Source organism: Buteo buteo, chromosome 16 (genome assembly GCF_964188355.1).
Source record: "Buteo buteo chromosome 16, bButBut1.hap1.1, whole genome shotgun sequence".
NCBI lineage: Eukaryota > Metazoa > Chordata > Aves > Accipitriformes > Accipitridae > Buteo > Buteo buteo.
Genome location: NC_134186.1, coordinates 7,143,933 through 7,161,804, shown reverse-complemented (window position 1 = coordinate 7,161,804; position 17,872 = coordinate 7,143,933). Strand labels below are relative to the sequence as shown.

The window sequence follows — 17,872 nt, the reverse complement described above, 5'->3', positions numbered from 1 at the left end:
TCAGAACGAAGTGACAAAAGCAAGAGGGAAAGAGAAAGAAAATGAATCAGAAATAGCTCCAGGCTGGGAGGGAGAGAAAGAACCGTCACTCGGATCTGCTGCATGTGTCTGACGAGAATTTGGCCTCAAATTCAGTATCACTTCCCCATGCTCCCATACGCCTAGTGATTACCAACACGTTGTTACCCATAAATTGCCCACCAGCTTTACCAACAAAGCCATCAGCTCCAGGCACTGCCCCCCCTGAATCACCCGACGTCTGGGTCACTTGTCTAGCACAGACATGCCCTCCATCGGCACTTCTGGGTAAGCACGTGTGCCACGGTCCACGCAGCACCCAGTGCCTCCTTCCCACACCCGTTCTGTGCCACCTCCTTGGGTAGCACTGTTTCTTGGGGGGTGACGCTCTTCTTGAGTAATTAACTCTCCCAGCTGTGTCATCTTCTGAGATGTGTAATGATGGAGCTACAGACAACAGTCATTTTATATTTATGTCAGACTATAATCAAGAACTGAACTCAACATCTTTATTGCAAGACTTGCTGCAACCAAAGATGGAGGGGAGATTTGTCAAACCCATGGTGCCAGACTCTTATGAGAAGTTAAAGGGACCTGGGCACCTCTGGCACTTTTGAGAACTTTACCCACAGTCTCTTGGAAGAGACTTTTTTTTTGCATGTGGTTTTACATGTTCCTGATAGAGTTCACCCACACACTCCCTGAGGCAATGATGAAGGTTGCTTGCAAAGAGTATCTGGTGGTAGTGAGATTGTGGATCATTAATGACTAGATGTCCTGGAATGGAGGTCTTTAGAGAAAAAGTCTATTGATATGATACAGAAAATGTCGAAGCTACATGCAACTGCCAAGGATGAAAATGCGCAGCGCAAACAGATCTTGAGAGCACTAGCATAAAAAGCCACTCAAAGACTGTCTCCAGGTGCTCACTCAGGGATGTTTGCCTGTACCCAGGAGCTCCTGCTCTCATTCTGGGGTGGTTTTGTTTAAAAATCCCTGGCAGCGAAGCTGTATTTCAGGATCATTCCCTTTAAGAAGCACAAATAGGATGGCGCAGATGCTCTGCTGCAGGCTGGCACATGCAGCCAGTGCTCTCCACCGCGATACGCATCAGCTGAACGCAGGACTGGTCCTCTTCTGAAAACTTCAGCCAATTTAAGACTCCCTCATCCCCCTCCCTCCGACTCCTGGAGTTTTCCAGACCCTGGGAAGGCTTTCCTTTCCCCTTCACCAGCGCCCCCAAGAAGGCTTGTAAGTCAATATACTAAGCAGAGGAGCTAGGAGCTGACTGTCTCTTACCTTTGGTTTTAAAAGCAAAGTTACAGTACTTGCAGACATATGGCCTGACGTCTGTGTGCGTGCGAATGTGTTTCTTCAGCATGCTGGGTTTCTTGCAGCGAATTCCACACTCCTCACATACATACTTCCCTCTTCCACGGCCTCGCACATACACATACTCTTCGTTTGATTTGTACCTATGAGCAACAGGTGTCATGATAAAAAAAAAAAAAAGAAGATTCCCACCTCAAAAGTAGTCACAACTTTCCTGGATTAATTCAGCATGTTATTGACACCACCGGTCTCGTTTACCATTTGCTAGCTCTGGGTAATTAGGCTAAACTCAAAATATCTTCAAAAGCTTTTGCCCAGATGCCTACTTCCTCTTCTGGAATATGTTCTTACATCCTACACCTGCTTGTCTGTACAGACAAATATCCCAAAGTCTGAGATAAGTCACAGGGTCACCCAAATGCCCTGATTTTCCCCATCCTCAAACAAAAACTGAGGCACTCATAACAGTCTGAATAAGATATGTCACAGTCCAGCCTGGCTGCCTGAATCATCTCTCTCTCATTCTGTGCTGTGTTTTAAAATATGCACAGTCTGTTGCTGTACTATGCAAAGTACTGAGAAAATACATCCTAGCTAAACCTCTTGTGATACAGCCTTTCCCACCCATTGCAACAGTAAAAGCCATCTGAGAAGACTCTGATGCCATACTGCAAGTTGTGGTCCCTGCACAGATTCTTGCTAGAATGAGACACCCAGAATGGACACAAAGAGAAGAAAACATCCATTTTTAAAATACATTGTGCTAACACTAAATGTAAACACCACAGACTCCAGGCTCTTTTATCTTTGGCACAATGTCATGACTGAGGTTTACCCAAGAGAATGAGATTGGTCATCCTTCCTTCACATTGTATATTAATTTATTTTCTGTCCACGCATTAATGCATAGGGAAGGCTACATGATGGGGGTTTGAAAAATATTTGTGAGACTGAGACAAATCATTTAGCCTCCTGTCATTTAGCAAATGGAGTCTGTAATTTCCTGTACTTGCAGCACAAGAAGAATAAGGTAACATGAAATTGGTCCCCTTGGGTTTTTAAGAGGCCAAATTTTTGAAGCGTGGTACTTCTTGCAACTCATTTTTCTATCCAGTATGAATTATGTCTGGTCTTCAGAAATCTCCAAACATCCACCTTTGAAAATCAGGCCTTCTAAAGCATCTTAATAGGGGATCCAAAGACACACAGCACCATTAGTCACCTTTTAGTATCTTCCCAATAAAGCCTATTCCAAACCAGAATGGTGAGAAAACAGCAGCCAGACTGAATAGAAACTGAATACAAACAGCAGCACTAGGAATATCTTAAGCACTTATTTAAGCGAAGATATACTAGGTCCTAAAAAAACTATGTACTTATAATGCAGAAAAAAAAGATTATTTAAAACTGAGTAAAAAATACACAAATATCATGAATCCAGCCCTCAAATGACAGAATGATAATGGCATGGTCTGCACAGGATGCATCCAAGAAAATGCATCCCCGTTACCCACATGTGTGTATTTAAAAGCAGGTAAGTCACACTGCATGAACCCCTTCATCTCCCACCCAGCCAGAACGCACGTGGCCTTGGCTCCATTTTGTTTCATTCACTTAGGAAGTGTACAGGCAATTTCAGTTCCACATGGGTGTTTGGGGGATCTAATACACATGAAGTTCAGAATAATCCTCCTGGGTGCCACCTGGTAGATGTGAGTTCTGGACTAAACCCTTCCTTTCCTACCTAGTCCTGGTCTCTCCCCCTCAAGGTCTTATCTGTAAGAAGCAAGCTGAGCCACTTCTTTTCTTCATAGGAGAGATGTGAGCAGATGCTTAAAAGATGATGAGTTGCTTATGCATTAAGGTGATGAGGTCACAGACCTCCTACGCAGGTTCAGACACAGACTAGAGAAGAAAAATGGGTGTCTAGATAGCCTCAGTCTAGCCTGAAATACCAGTAGCAGCACCAGCATAACTAGGTCTCAGCGTCCAACAGCTATATGTGGGGGAGCAGCTTGTATTTCTGTCCTTCAGTATCAGCAGAAGTTCTCCAGACCGTAACCAGGGTCATCTGGTAGCCCAGATACTTTATTCTATCTCCTGTAACTGAAGCCACAGCAATGCCATCTACATCGTGCCTTTCCCCCCACCAAAAAAAACCCAACACCAAAACCCCTTCATCACAAGGTTCTCATTATTTGGCCAGAGGGGACTGAGCTGGTGCCTGAAGAGCATACACTGCCAGCCTCCATCCCAGTATGTCCAGCTATCTCTATTTAACTGTACAGATACCAGGCTACACATAATTAATTGTTAGGGATGGCCAATGTCCCTTCTTCATTCAGTCAGTGACTTAACACTAAAGCAGCAAAAGCAGCAAAAGGAACCCAGGAATCCTGATTTCTCTTCTGTTCAAATTTGTATTTGAGGCTTCCTTCTTGCCCTCCTTTCATTCTGTCATTATGCTGGCAATCACCTTGTCATTTAAAAAATGAAATTGCTCCTTTATCAGCCTTGTACTTGCACTACCCTTAATTACACTCTCACATGGAAATCTCTGAGCAAGTTCTTTGTGTCCAATAGTCCCTTCATCAGCCTCATTAAAGCTATCGGGGCTGGCTTTTCCTGGATAAAAAGGGACACGTGATTTAATCTGAAATTAGACATTGCAGTTTATCTGACACTCTGTGAGACTGAGCCATCCTTCAACACAGATATTTTTCTACAGCTCCCTGATACAATGTGTAAAACACACAGGGAGAGGAGAGAAACAGAAAAAGAAAGGTAGCCTACAGAAATACCAAACCAAACAAGAAGAAGAAAGCAAAGGAAGTGATACTGCCACAACACAGAGAGGGCTGCTGCAAATGCCATCTGTCTACATCGAAGGCTATAATATGTTTATGGAGATAATTACTTCAATATGACGCTGGTTTCTTTGTGGATCTTACACGCTCATATAATTTGCATCAGAAAGACAAATCAATGACAGCTCACTTCATGTGAAGATTTATCCTGGACAAAGGATCTTCCTGCTCCGTAACATTTGCTGTAACCAGATCCCTCTAATATCCACAGTTGGAGTTTGTGTCAGCAAATCTGGGCTTCTCTTCCAGAGCACTGTGGAATTCATAATCCTGTAGTTAGCAACTTACACCTCCTACAGTGTCACAGCTCCCATCTAATACTGAGATGATTTGAAACCCAGGAGGCTAACTGGCCATTAATGAGCTCAGAGACTAATTTAGGAAATAGTTCTTTCAAACAGACAGACAAAAAGATAAAAATTCAGTTATTTATTTGATGCATTTTTTGAAAGGTTATTTGCTGTGTTCTGCTAGCAAATGCACATCTGCTGAATTTTGTGCAACCACTACAAACACTTTTCAGAGCAAGAGGAACTGGCACAGCCATGGCAGCATTGGTGCTCCCGTAGACAGTACCAGATTCAGAGACTTGATGGCCCCAGAACAGGCCATCACTGTCAGGAGTCACAAGAAACCCAACAATGGGAAAACATGAACCTGGAGAAAGCTTTGTCTCAGCTCCTTCCCTTAAATTTAGTTGAAACCTAAAACCATGAAGCTTTTATTCCTTTGCAGGCTTTAGGAGGCTTAGTTCTTAGTATTTGCTGTTACAAATATCTGACTATCCTTTTTAGCCACAGACACTTCTTTTTTTCTTTTTTTTCCTCAGTGCTGTGAGCCACATCCAAAATCCTCATGTGGCTCAAAAACCACACGATAAAACCTTGGAGAGCAGAGGGGGAAGGAAGTTTGGTGGTTCACAGGCAGGAAGGGAGAGCAGGTTTCTGGGGGACTCATTGCTTCACTATGAGACACAGTTGCGATGAATCACTCCGTCTCTCCCCCTTTCTACAACTGCCAGGAATTTACCTTGCCCTGCAAAGTCTTTGCCAATGTGACCTTGCTGGTCGCAGCCTGAGTACAGCAGCTGCACTTACCTTATTTGCAAGTCACAGGTAGGCAGCCTGATTTTGTGAATTTCCAGAATTTGAAGCTTGATAATGTATTACGGTAAAGAACACCCCTGTTCTTTCATTTTGCAGCAACTGAACAAGTATTTCCTCGACTGGTTTTGACATTTGTTAAACTCACTTGTTTGCTTTTTGGATTTCTGGTACATAGTAACAGGAATCAGATATCTGATCCCCTTCCTGAGCCGCTGCATTGAGTTCACAGTCAAGTGAACCGAGTAGCTCCGGTTGTTGCTTTCAGTGTAAGTAAGTCTTCTGGTTTTACTGATGGCCCATTTTCTCTGTCATCAGGCTGCTCACTCATCTGGCTTGGTTAAATCCTTCGCAAGTTCCTGACAGTCCGCCCTTGTATTAACTAATCTAATGCCACCTGAAAAATTTGCCAGATCGCTAATAAATGTGTAACTATTATAATATCACTAATTACTAGTAAGTTTATTGCCTTTCTCACAGCTCCCCGCTAGATGATTAGACCCCTTCTTCCATGGTGACACCTGCAATACCCACTCTGAAACTGCATGTGCAGCAGAAGTCCTTAGCCTTACCCATTGTGTACCCTAGGGAAACACGGGGTGGGAGACCCTACAAGACTGCAGCCTATGTTATGTTAAGGATCACCACACACAGAGGTGTGTCCTTAAGCCCAGACAGTTAACTATGAAATCTCCCTTGACTCAAACCAAGCAAAAGCAGAACAAACAGAAGGATTTCTTTACAAAATCCAGACCAGACAATGTCATTTCCAGGTTTATAAAAGCATCATAAAACCTTCTAGTATCCCAATTTACCAGACAGGGATATTGCATCAAGACAAACAACGAACTTCCGAAGAATGATACAGCAAGACAGAGAAAGAGCTGGGTATGGATATGAGAGGACCTGGCACAGAAATCCCCTCTTCCTTGTCTGAAGTAATGGATCTTCTGCAAACAGCACTTGCCAATCTCCAGTGAAACTGCAGCAGACAAGAGTCTGAGCCGAATGAGACCCCACGACCCAGACTGGACATACGCAAGAAGCCTGGTATGATGGTGTTACTATGAACGTCATCTTGCCCTTGAATTAGGTATCAGCAGCTCAAGTAAGATTTCACACTAGAAGAATTACACTACCCTATCCAAGATGACCAGCTCACAGGCAGCAAACCTAGGGCTCACTGTGCATTGTAAAATATTGGAGCAGGGACTATCTTCTGCCACAGGTACAACACAGTGCCTGAAGCAATAGGACCCTCATTTTGAGTGCACTCTAATTCAGCTGACAAATAAGGATCGATCCAAAGATAAGCAGCTGGCTTGGACTTGTGGGGAATCTCACAGAGGCTGAGGGGTATTAAATCTTCCCTTAATCAGCAAGACATGCTGCTGGCATGGGAAGAGTGGCTGGGCAGCCACTGCTCCCATCCCCACGTGCTGCAATGTCTCCACTGCATGGGGCTCTTTGCCGATCCAGAGGAGATGGATGGATGTGCCTTATCAAGAGTCCTCCCTCTTATAGAATCATAGAATCACTTAGGTTGGAAAAGATGAACTATGATTGATAGTGGACAGCAGATTAAAATATTACAAACACAGCTCCCTCTCAGGGCTGCTGCTGGGATCAGCTTCCTCACGCATTTCAGGTCCATGGCTGCTTGTGGCTGCAGGATGGAAAGACAAAGCAGAGAGACACCACGGCAAACTTGCCAACCATAGACACTTGGTGTCTGATTTGAAAACCTGCAGCTTTGCTTATGTCTCTTCCGCACAAGGAGCAACAAGAAACACATGGAAAAACAGCACATCTCATCCCTGAGTTTCTGTGGGCATTCCAAGTTTATTCACAGAATCATAGAATCATTTAGGTTGGAAAAGACCTTTAAGATCATTGAGTCCAACCATAAACCTAGCACTGCCACGTCAACTACTAAACCATGTCCCTGAGTGCCACATCTACATATTGTTGAAATACAACCAGGGATGGTGACTCAACCACTTCCCTGGGCAGCCTGCTCCAGTGCTTGACAGCCCTTTTGGTGAAGGAATTTTTCCTAATACCCAATGTAAACGTCCCCTGGTGCAACTTGAGGCCGTCTCCTCTTGTCCTATCACTTGTTACTTGGGAGAAGAGACCAACACCCACCTCACTACAACTTCTTTCCAGGTAGTTGTAGAGAGCGATAAGGTCTCCCCTCAGCCTCCTTTTCTCCAGGCTAAACAACCCCAGTTCCCTCAGCTGCTCCTCACAGGACTTGTTCTCCAGACCCTTCACCAGCTTCGTTGTCCATCTTTGGACACACTCCAGCACCTCAATGTCTTTCTTGTAGTGAGGGGCCCAAAACTGAACACAGTATTCGAGGTGCGGCCTCACCAGTGCCGAGTACAGGGGAAGGATCACTTCCCTAGTCTTGCTGGCCACACAACTTCTGATAAAAGCCAGGATGCTACTGGCCTTCTTGGCCACCTGGGCACACTGCTGGCTCATATTCAGCCGGCTGTTGACCAACACCCCCAGGTCCTCTTCCACTGGGCAGCTTTCCAGACATTCTTCCCCAAACCTGTAGCGCTGCATGGGGTTGTTGTGACCCAAGTGCAGGACCCGGCACTGAGCCTTGTTGAACCTCATACAACTGGCCTGGGCCCATCGATCCACCCTCTCCAGATCCCTCTGCAGAGCCTTCCTACCCTCCAGCAGATCAACACCCCTGCCCAGCTTGGTGTCATCTGCAAACTTACTGAGGGTGCACTCGATCCCCTCGTCCAGATCATTGATAAAGATATTAAATGGAACTGGCCCCAATACTGAGCCCTGGGGATTACCACCTGTGACTGGCCGCCAACTGGATTTAACTCCATTCTCCACCACTCTTTGGCCCCAGCCATCCAGCCTGTTTTTTACCCAGTGAAGAGTACGCCCGTCCAAACCATGAGCAGCCAGTTTCTCCAGGAGAATGCTGTGGGAAACGGTGTCAAAGGCTTTACTAACGCTGTTGTCTAGGTAGACAACATCCACAGCCTTCCCCTCATCCACTAAGCAGATGGCCTTGTCACAGAAGGACATCAGGTTGGTCAAGCAGGACCTGCCTTTCACAAACCCATGCTGACTGGGCCTGATCATCTGGTTGTCCTGTACGTGCCATGCGATGGCACTCAGGATGATCTGCTTCATAACCTTCCCCAGCACCGAGGTCAGACTGACAGGCCTGCAGCTCCCCGGATCCTCCTTCTGGCCCTTCTTGCAGATGGATGTCACATTTGCTAACCTCCAGTCAACCGGGACCTCCCTGGTTAGTCAGGACTGCTGATAAATGATGGAGAGTGGATTGGTGAGCTCTTCCGCCAGCTGCCTCAGTACCCTTGGGTGGATCCCATCCAGCCCCAGAGACCTGCGTGTGTGTCTAAGCGGTGTAGCAGGTCACTAACCAATTCCCCTTGGATTATGGGGGCTTCATTCTGCTCCCCATCCCTGTTTTCCAGCTCAGGGGGCTGGGTACCCTGAGAGCAACTGGTCTTACTATTAAAGACTGAAGCAAAGAAGGCATTAAGTACCTCAGCCTTTTCCTCATCCTTTGTCACTATGTTACCCCCCACATCCCATAAAGGACGGAGAATCTCCTTAGCCCTTCTTTTGTTGCTAATGTATTTATAGAAACATTTTTATTGTCTTTTATGACAGTAGCCAAAGACAGTAGTCTAGCTGGACTTTGGCCCTTCTAATTTTCTCCCTCATGACATTCTTTTAGTCCTCCTGAGTTGCCTGCCCCTTCTCCTTTTTTTCCTGAATTCCAGCGAAAGCTCTCTGTTCAACCGGGCTGGTCTTCTTCCCCAGTGGCTCATCTTTTGGCACATGGGGACAGCCTGCTCCTGCACCTTTAAGATTTCCTTCTTGAACAATGTCCAGCCTTCCTGGACTCCTCTGCCCCTCAGGACTGCCTCCCAAGGGACTCTGTCAACCAGTCTCCTAAACAGGCCAAAGTCTGCCCTCTGGAAGTCCAAGATAGCAGTTTTGCTGACCCTCCTCCTTACTTCTCCAAGAATCAAAAACTCTATCATTTCATGATGGCATATGATCATATATTCATATATATGGAGGAAAGAAGTAAAGTATAAACAACCACATGCTCCTTTAAGAAAAGGTGACACCTGATGGCTTCTATAACTTGTATTTTTAAAATAAAGTGAGATGTGGGTATGTGATTGGTTTATGATGAGCAAGGATTGGCAAGAGACAGTACAGACTGGCAGGTAAAGCAATAGATGAGGATGGAGGAGACAGGAACAAAATGAGACACTTTCAGATGCAGAACAGGGTACCTAGACTGGCTAAGAGTTATTGCCATCTCCAGCTACTGCAAGTCTATAAAAGGAAACGCAGCTGGTACTCAGCTATGAATTTCCCATGTTTTGGGATAAACCTTTCCAACTCAGCAGGCATGGGCTAAATTCACACTGTTACTGGATACTAACACTAAAGGAGGAAAACTTATAGATTTACCCATGCTATCATCCACATTAACTAAACAAATATAATTAAAAGTGTTACTCAGATTTTCAGGGCCAGGTCCCAGGTGTGATTCAGGTCTTTGCAGAGAAGTACACACTAGATCAAGCAAACCAAAGCCAGGATTTACTGCTTTCCCTTCCTGGACCACTTGCAGTTGGGACTAACAACTGCAGAAGCATCCCCTGGACTATGAAAGTCACCCTGGTGAGATTATGAGCCCACCTGTACGGAAAAAGGCATGGTACAAATAAACATGGTTGCGGACTTCTCCTGTCCATCCTCCCCAGCCCTGTCATACTGAGAGAGGACGTCAGTGGGGCTTGGGGGAACCTGCTGAAAAGTGAAGGACTTGTCAGGAGGGCAGGAGCAAGGAGACATTCCTCAATTTTTTCAAGTGTTCTGGACAAAGCCTTGGCAGTGTGACAGCCCACCAGCATTGGCACCAAAGAGCAGGTCTTGCCATGCTTTCCCATTGAAACAGGACATTACATGTCTGCATAAAGTGAGCAGGATCACATTCTGTCACGGGTAGTTGTGGGGCAGTGCCTTAAAACTCACCTGTATTTTTTTTTTTTTTTTTAACATAGAGATGACAATGAGAATCATCTCTAAAACGAAGTCCTTTGTGAAGATGCCATGTGAAGCTCAGAAGAGGAACTTTTGTTCCAAGCCCAGAGCTGCTTTCCAGGCCCTAGGCTCTATAAAACTTCTATCATAACCAAGCAATGAATACTGGTAGAAATACATAGGTCAGTAACTCATTTTTGTAGATTTAATTTTACTACATAAAGTGGGAAGCTTTTCGCAAACACACTTTGTGATCTTCTTCTATGTGTTACCAGTTCTGGACTTGCTGACATTTTATATTTATGTCTCATCCATGTACAGAGCAGCACACCAACTATTTGTCACTTATCAGGAAGCATCTTTATGAAATAGTTGGAAAGCATTGAAGAAGAATGCATTATTTGCAGATGGAAACCACATTTGCCTACGTCAGGAGAGGCAGCAGTCAAGGATATCATGCTGCTGTTTTTAAAATCTACCAGAATTGACTAATCTTGCTTAGAGAACTGAACAGGTGAAGTTACATGAGCACCAAATATTGTTATTTTTATATCAAGTCATATCAAAAGCAGATCATACTTTTTCAGAGAAACCCTTTAAAGCATTTTGCACAGGAATGTTTTTAGCCTCTCCAAAGTGCAGAACCTCAAAGGGGAAGATGTTGCTTATGATCATTCAGTCTGTTTAGGTAAAAAAGAGGTGATGATCAAAGAACCATCAGGTTTCTTGCATGTAAGCCCACTCTGTGCTGTGTGCCATGAGGTTAGCCATCGACTGGAGGACAGGCACACCATTCATACAGTCACTAGCACATGTAAAGCGCAGGACAGCATGTCTGCTTGCATGGAAACCAGTACTCTTTGGCACCGCTGGTGCCCCACAGAGCAAAACGTCCCCTTGGTTTGCCAGCAATGCTGGTCTCCACAACTGTGAAATGCAAATCAATTCAGCAAGAAACTCTAAAGGCAACTTCAGGAATAAATATATCCTGCTCATTTCCTCTCTATGTAAGCATAGATAGAAGGAGGAGGAATGTTATGGCACTGCAAAAAAAAAAGAAGATCATACAGGACAGCTCAGGCCTAAGTTACCCTTTCTGCTTTTTATAATATCCCTGGTGGGTCCTCACAGCTCAGATTTTACCTAAGGCAATTTTCCACATTTCTTTGAATGGGAAACAATAAAGTGGGTGTATCCCCACAGTGTGCTCCTTGTGATCACAGCTCTGTCAGCACGACCTCAGTGGCACTGGGGCTGCATGGGACATGTCAGCTGCTTCAGAAGTGATGCTAGCACCATGGGTGGTCAAGGCACTGTTCAAAAGCAAATCAGTGATTCTCCAGCCTGCCTACAAAAAATGAACACTGGCAGAGCCCATGTATCATTGAAAAAAAGCCACCAGAGTTGCTTCCTATAGCACTGCCCTGTGACAAGGCCGCCAGACCACCAGAACATGGGGAGGTCGGTGTAGAAACACCAAGTCAAAGGAAATCTCTCTCGATGTGATCACATCTGGGACACTGTGTCCAGGTTTTTGCATTTCAGAATTTGAATGGTGCCAGCAAACCAGATAAAATGGGAGTGAAACAACATCTCTGGTGAAGGGAATGGATGCAAAGATGAATTTGGGAGGAAAGTATACAAAAAGTGAATGATTTAAACACCATACTGAACCATAGACAGTAAAAGGTCTAGGGACAGGCTAATGATCTGGAAAAGATGTACATGATGGTCAGGATGGAGAGACATTTATTATTGACAGCTATCCCAAGAACTACAGAGCGAAACCAAAAAGTGGAAAATTTAAGATAAATAGGAATATAGATAGGCAATGTCTTTAAGTAGGTTTACCCTGCACAATACCGTGGCATAGATTTAAGCAGTATAACACCTCCTGCAGGTTCAGCCTTTAAAGCACCTTTCACTGGATACAGCTTCTTGCTGTAAATTCACTGGAAGAGCTGACAAAAATGTTGACACCTCTGTAACACACACAGAGTGGTCTCCAGAGGTAGACAAACAGCCAGAGTGAAAGCAATACAGAAAATACGCATAAAAAACCCAAATCCACACAAGAACCTTTTACTAACATAAAAACACAAGCCAGAGAATGACTTTTAATGGCATTTCTCCATCAGCAAAAGCAAATCCTTTTGCCGGGAGAGCCTATTTTGATTGAAGAAGTGCTGTGGGCTACAGAGACAAGAGGATCTGTGACTGCATGAGCTGATCTGCACCAGGAGGACTGCTCCACCAACAGCTGTACCTGATCCCTGATCCTGAAGCTGGCCCTTGAGCAGTGTGGTATGTCCAAGACAGACCACGGGACTGCCTTCAATTAAATTAATCCAACACAGAGCAAGCACAATACCAGCAAACATTGTATATGGATGTAACACTGGAAAACTAGTGCAGTTTTGTATTATTTCTCCAAACGTTATGCTTGAGTGAAAGCTTGATTCAATTTTGGGTTGTGGCATCAGACCTCTTCTAGTCTATTAGAAGTAAAATTACAGTTATACTCATCATGGCTCTATCTGCTGTTATACAACTTCATCCTTTCTACTCTTTAATCATTTAATTGTCATTGCAAACCACTATAAAAACACATCTATTTCAGAAAAAAATCAATGTAAATAGTACTATGCTGCTTTATACAAGCTGAAAACCTGGGTTTGATTACTAAAATGCAATTAGAGATTAAACCAGACTAAAAAAATGAAAGTACATTCACTGCAAGGTGCATTGTCCCTGCCAGGTGGTCAGCTTTAGCCACCTAAGCATGAAGAAATGTGGAATTATATTGTGTATACCGGCTAATTAGTCCCTTCTGGGCTTCCCTCCTATTAAATCCAATTGCAAGAGCAGAGAGGTAATGCAAAAACTTCCACAGTCTCTCACTTCTTGTTTAATGATTGGGCCATGTGTCCCTATCCTCAGAAGATGCCACGCAAAAGTCAAACAGTTATTGCAGAGCATATGCAATGTAAATACCTCATCCTACCACCACAGTGGCATAAACAGGAAAGAAAAAAGAAAGTAATTAACTGCTTCAGTGTTTTGCAATGACAGGGACATGATGGCAGCACCACAAAACAACACGTCTGCCTTCCACCTCTACGTGCCCATTTCCAAAGATTTCTCTATATGTTATTAGAATAAATTAATGCTGCATGACTGCTAACACAAGGCTGGGCTTTTTTTCCCAGCACCAGTCAGACAGGTTAGGCCACAATACAAAAGTCCACATGGGTAAGCACGCACACTGTTCCCAGGGCACTGCTCCAACATCACCTTTCCCTTTTGAAGATCAAATACAAATAGAATAAAATACCAGATTAAAAAAAAAAACCACCACCACAAACTCATACAGCTGATTCATAAAATATTCATAGAGAAAGTCTAGCATGGAAATCCCCATAGATGACCTGTCTCAATCCCATTTCTTCCTCCTCCACCCCCATCAGAATTGATTAAACAATTTCCGGAGAATCTGACATTAATGACTCCATCTGATTCTAAGTGACTCTCATCTGACACAGATACTTCTTGTTCTCAAAACAGCTCTTTCTGCAACTATTTTTCTAAGTGCTATGAATGATTCTGGATGCCATCACTGTTTTAATTATAGGCTGCCTTCTTGTCCTTCTGTTGCTTGTCATGTCAAGGAGGAAGGACTGTGTTTAATGGCCTTACTTCAGTGTTTTATTTCTCAGTACTAACTGCACTCCCTGCAGTACCTGTATTTTTCGAGGCATGTTGAGGTCTCTAACACTTGTTAGTCCTAAACAGATAATCAAATTCTTGAAGAAACTGTTTTGAATTGAGGTCAATTACAATTCAAGAATTATTTCAAATTGCACTGAGGATGTTGAACGGAAATATCCAATGCAAGAAACAAGTGCCTACATCAATACATTCTGCCCACTACTCTTGGTGCATGGTTGTTAGCTCCAGGATCTATCCCCCCTCTCTATTTTGAAGCTGCTACCAATATACTCTAGAGTTTATATTAACACAGTTACAAACATTCAAAGAAATTATCATTATGAAGATTTAGCTTCTGAGATGCATAAATATAAATGCATTTTGTTGGTGCATTTCTGTGTGCCTGTACAAAGAACCACCCTTTTTTGACAAAAGCACGCTTTGGGGGTACACACACCACCTCATTGTTCAGGTTGGATACCACCACATTATATCTACCTCCATGTTTATTTCAAGCAGCTTTTTTTCTACACCATTTACTGAAAGGTCGATGTTATTAAATTAGCGTTTTTTACATTTTCTGACTTTTTCATTTGAGAAGCTGAATTTTCAGTAGCCCAGCAGAAGTCCAGTCCTTTTCAAAGTCAAGTCCATTCCTTACAGTAATCTTGATTGAAGACGTTTATTACTTACATGGGTAAATACTACCAATACTTCAGTCTCTAATTAGTCCATTTATTAACTGCTGAAATGCACATGCTACAGAATTAAGTAGATCTGTGATGTAACAGTCAGTGGAGTCTCTCGATAGCCATATTCTGGCAAAAAAAATCTGCTTTGTGGAGTGACACTTTCCTGTGTCACTTTCAAAGTTTATTCCATTTGTGGATGAATTTTCTCTGGCTTTCAATCCCCTCCTGGTTCAGCTGAGGTACCCAGAGGATGCCCAACACCTCTGGGCCTGATGCATGGGCTGGTCCAGAAGATTTAATTTTTGAGGACTTCTTCCCTGTGTCCTGAACACGGTTGTCTCCTCCTTGAGCTCTCTGCGTGGTGCCTGTCCATTCTGAGGGGTTCACGGTGCTCTGCTTGCTCCATTTTTGACCCAGGTTTAGTTTTTGCCGGACACCATGTCATTAAGATGCAGCACAGGGGAGTGCTGTTACCAGACTGGCCCCGGTTACCTAACACGAGTCAAGGTGAAAAAAGCTTAATATTCCTGCCATGGGACAAGGTGAGTAACCATTGACTCCAGTGACTATGTTACAGAAATGCATTTTCTCTTCTGTCACCACATCTGATACAAGCCTTCTTGTTCTCCAGCCTATTAGAAATGAATAAATATCCCATTTACAACTTACACCTCAAAGTGGGTCTTGGGGACAGGGACAGGTACAGAAAGAAATCACCGCTGCCCCTGTGTGCTGTCCATTGCTACATTGCTTAGTTTTAAATCATTAAAAAGTGGAATTTCATCATTTCACTTGAGAAGCAAACTCAACTGACACTTTACAGAAGGGTGCATTGGAAATTTTTTCTAGTATTCTGTCCAAAATTATATTTACATTGTTTCATCCAATTATTGCTTAGTCTTCTGCAAGTAATTCCTCTGCTTTTAGAGATCACTGACCCCGAAATGGAGCTATCCCATCCACAGTCACTGGAATTACTGGTAGGCAGGCAGGCAGGCAGGAAAAAAAAGAGCCATCTACTGGCTCTTACAATAAATCTGTAGTGTAGCAGTCAATTTTGTAAGGTCTTTAACATAGAAAACATATTTTATGCTCAGCCTGAATGCTAATTGCTTTTGTGGTGAGACTTATAAAGCTGATACCTAATAAGGTTGGTTGCTTCTCTGTTAAAAAAAAAAAAAAAAAAAAAAAAGCATTTTTTTAGACTAAAACACTGTTGTGTTAAAAAAGCCAAATTTCTGCACATAAAGAAAAACCGTAATGAAGATGAACACCACACAAGGGAAATTTAACTGCATTGTTCTGCTACTGCTCTGGAGCGAGGCACTCTGAGCCTGGCTCCCCTGTGCCCCACTCCTCGTGTGATTATTTACTCCTCTGCAGTGGGAATACGAAGAGGGTACAGCACTGCTAGATCTGAATGGTGCATTTGAAAACCACTTTACGCTTCACTAAGCAGGACAAGAAGCAGCAAAGAAACTGAGACTGAGATCAACAACATCTACTGTTAAGTCATGTTTCCTAAGCTTATTTCAGGTACTAGAAGTAACCTGCTTGCCAACATTACTGGAAAGCTATGAGCTACAACATCAACAAACCAAGTAAATGGCAAAGACGATCTCAGTAATAACAAGGAACACTCAGGAGTTAAAAGAATTGAACAGACCAAACTTAAGCATCAGTAGTTTTTTAGCCCTGAGTTCAAACCTTTCACCACAATGATGCCAGAGATCGTTTTATCCGTATCAGCAAGGTGAACACAGCCTGAACCAGCATTTCCACACTGGTGCGACGGACTGGCCAGGGCTGTTTGCCCATGCTTCTGGACATTTGTGCGAGTAAGTCCATCAGCCCTACCCCAAACTGGGCTGATTTAATCACTCCAGACTTCAGACACTTCTGTACTGGGTTTCATTCCACAGCTCAGACACGTGTTGGAGATGTTAACTGCTGTTATCAAGTCTGCACTCCAATCTTGCCTCAAGACTGAAGTGTCTTGACTCCATGCGTTATGCACTATTTCTAATTTCAGTATATATTACAAATAAAAATATCTCTGGATAAATAAATCATAGAATGAAACAAAATATATTTTCACTTAAAGTTGCAAATTCCATTAATTAGAAATTAGGAAATACTACTTATAAGTTTGTCCACTTAACCATAAGTCTTACAGGTCTGACTACAACTTTGATGATGATCTTTTAGATTTTGTTTTTAATGTTGACAAGCTTTGGAAGAGATGTGATATGACATTTCCAAATTTTTATTTTTTTAACATCAATAAATGCATTTTATTATGAACATTTCTCATCACTCAAATGGGCAATGAAGAGCATTTTGGCATTCATTAGAGTAGATGAGACATGAACTGCAGTCAGAGCTACAGAACCTAGTATTTTAATAGCATTAGCAACTTGAAGATACTTCCACTGGCCAAGTGCCCTGTTCATTGCTAGTGTCCTTGATGCTGATGGCAATGGATGTCCTGTCTTATAGGATCCTTGTGTTTCCTTACTGTTTGGCCAGGCTACCTACTTAAATCCCTTGAATACTCCAAGTGAGAGAAAGGAATTTTCAGCCATTCTTATTTGAGTAAAACTTGTAAAGTATTTCACAAGATGAAGAAAAGGTATTTTGTGGTGCAGCTGACTCACTCAAGCAAATTTCAAAAGCTCCCTGCAAGCAGTGGAGATGCCGCTCCTTTCTCTCAGAGAAGGTTGCAATATAATACAGGGATCACTGGTTACTTCCAGCTTCTCTTTAGTATCAGTCAACTCTAGTAATGCTAATCATGTTATTATTAAGATATGCACAGACAGAATAAGAAGGACTGATTCTTCTTACAAATGAGCCACAAAAATGGCTCAGACTAAACCCGTTCACTGATGGATGTCTGCTTTGACACATCTGTTTTCCTCTTGTTTTCTCATGGGGCTTCAGCCCATCTCTCTTACATGTAAGCTTATTTCTGAAAGATTTTCTGAAAGACTTTGGTAATGATGCTTTTACAGTGACCTCCTACATCTTCATTCCCACTGCTCAGTCAGCAGTAGACTTTGGGAGCATCACAGGA

The 17,872-nt window shown here is 43.2% G+C and overlaps 1 protein-coding gene across 3 annotated transcripts in view; it reads right to left on the bottom strand.

Moving 5' to 3' along the window:
• The window catches only part of HIVEP3 (HIVEP zinc finger 3), a 272,631-nt gene that overhangs the window by 21,320 nt on the left and 233,439 nt on the right, over positions 1 to 17,872 (bottom strand). For all 3 annotated transcript variants that reach the window (XM_075047703.1, XM_075047702.1, XM_075047704.1), the window contains one exon: positions 1,318 to 1,493. In XM_075047703.1, the coding sequence (XP_074903804.1) occupies positions 1,318 to 1,493 (176 nt within the window). The remainder of the gene's footprint in view (positions 1 to 1,317; positions 1,494 to 17,872) is intronic.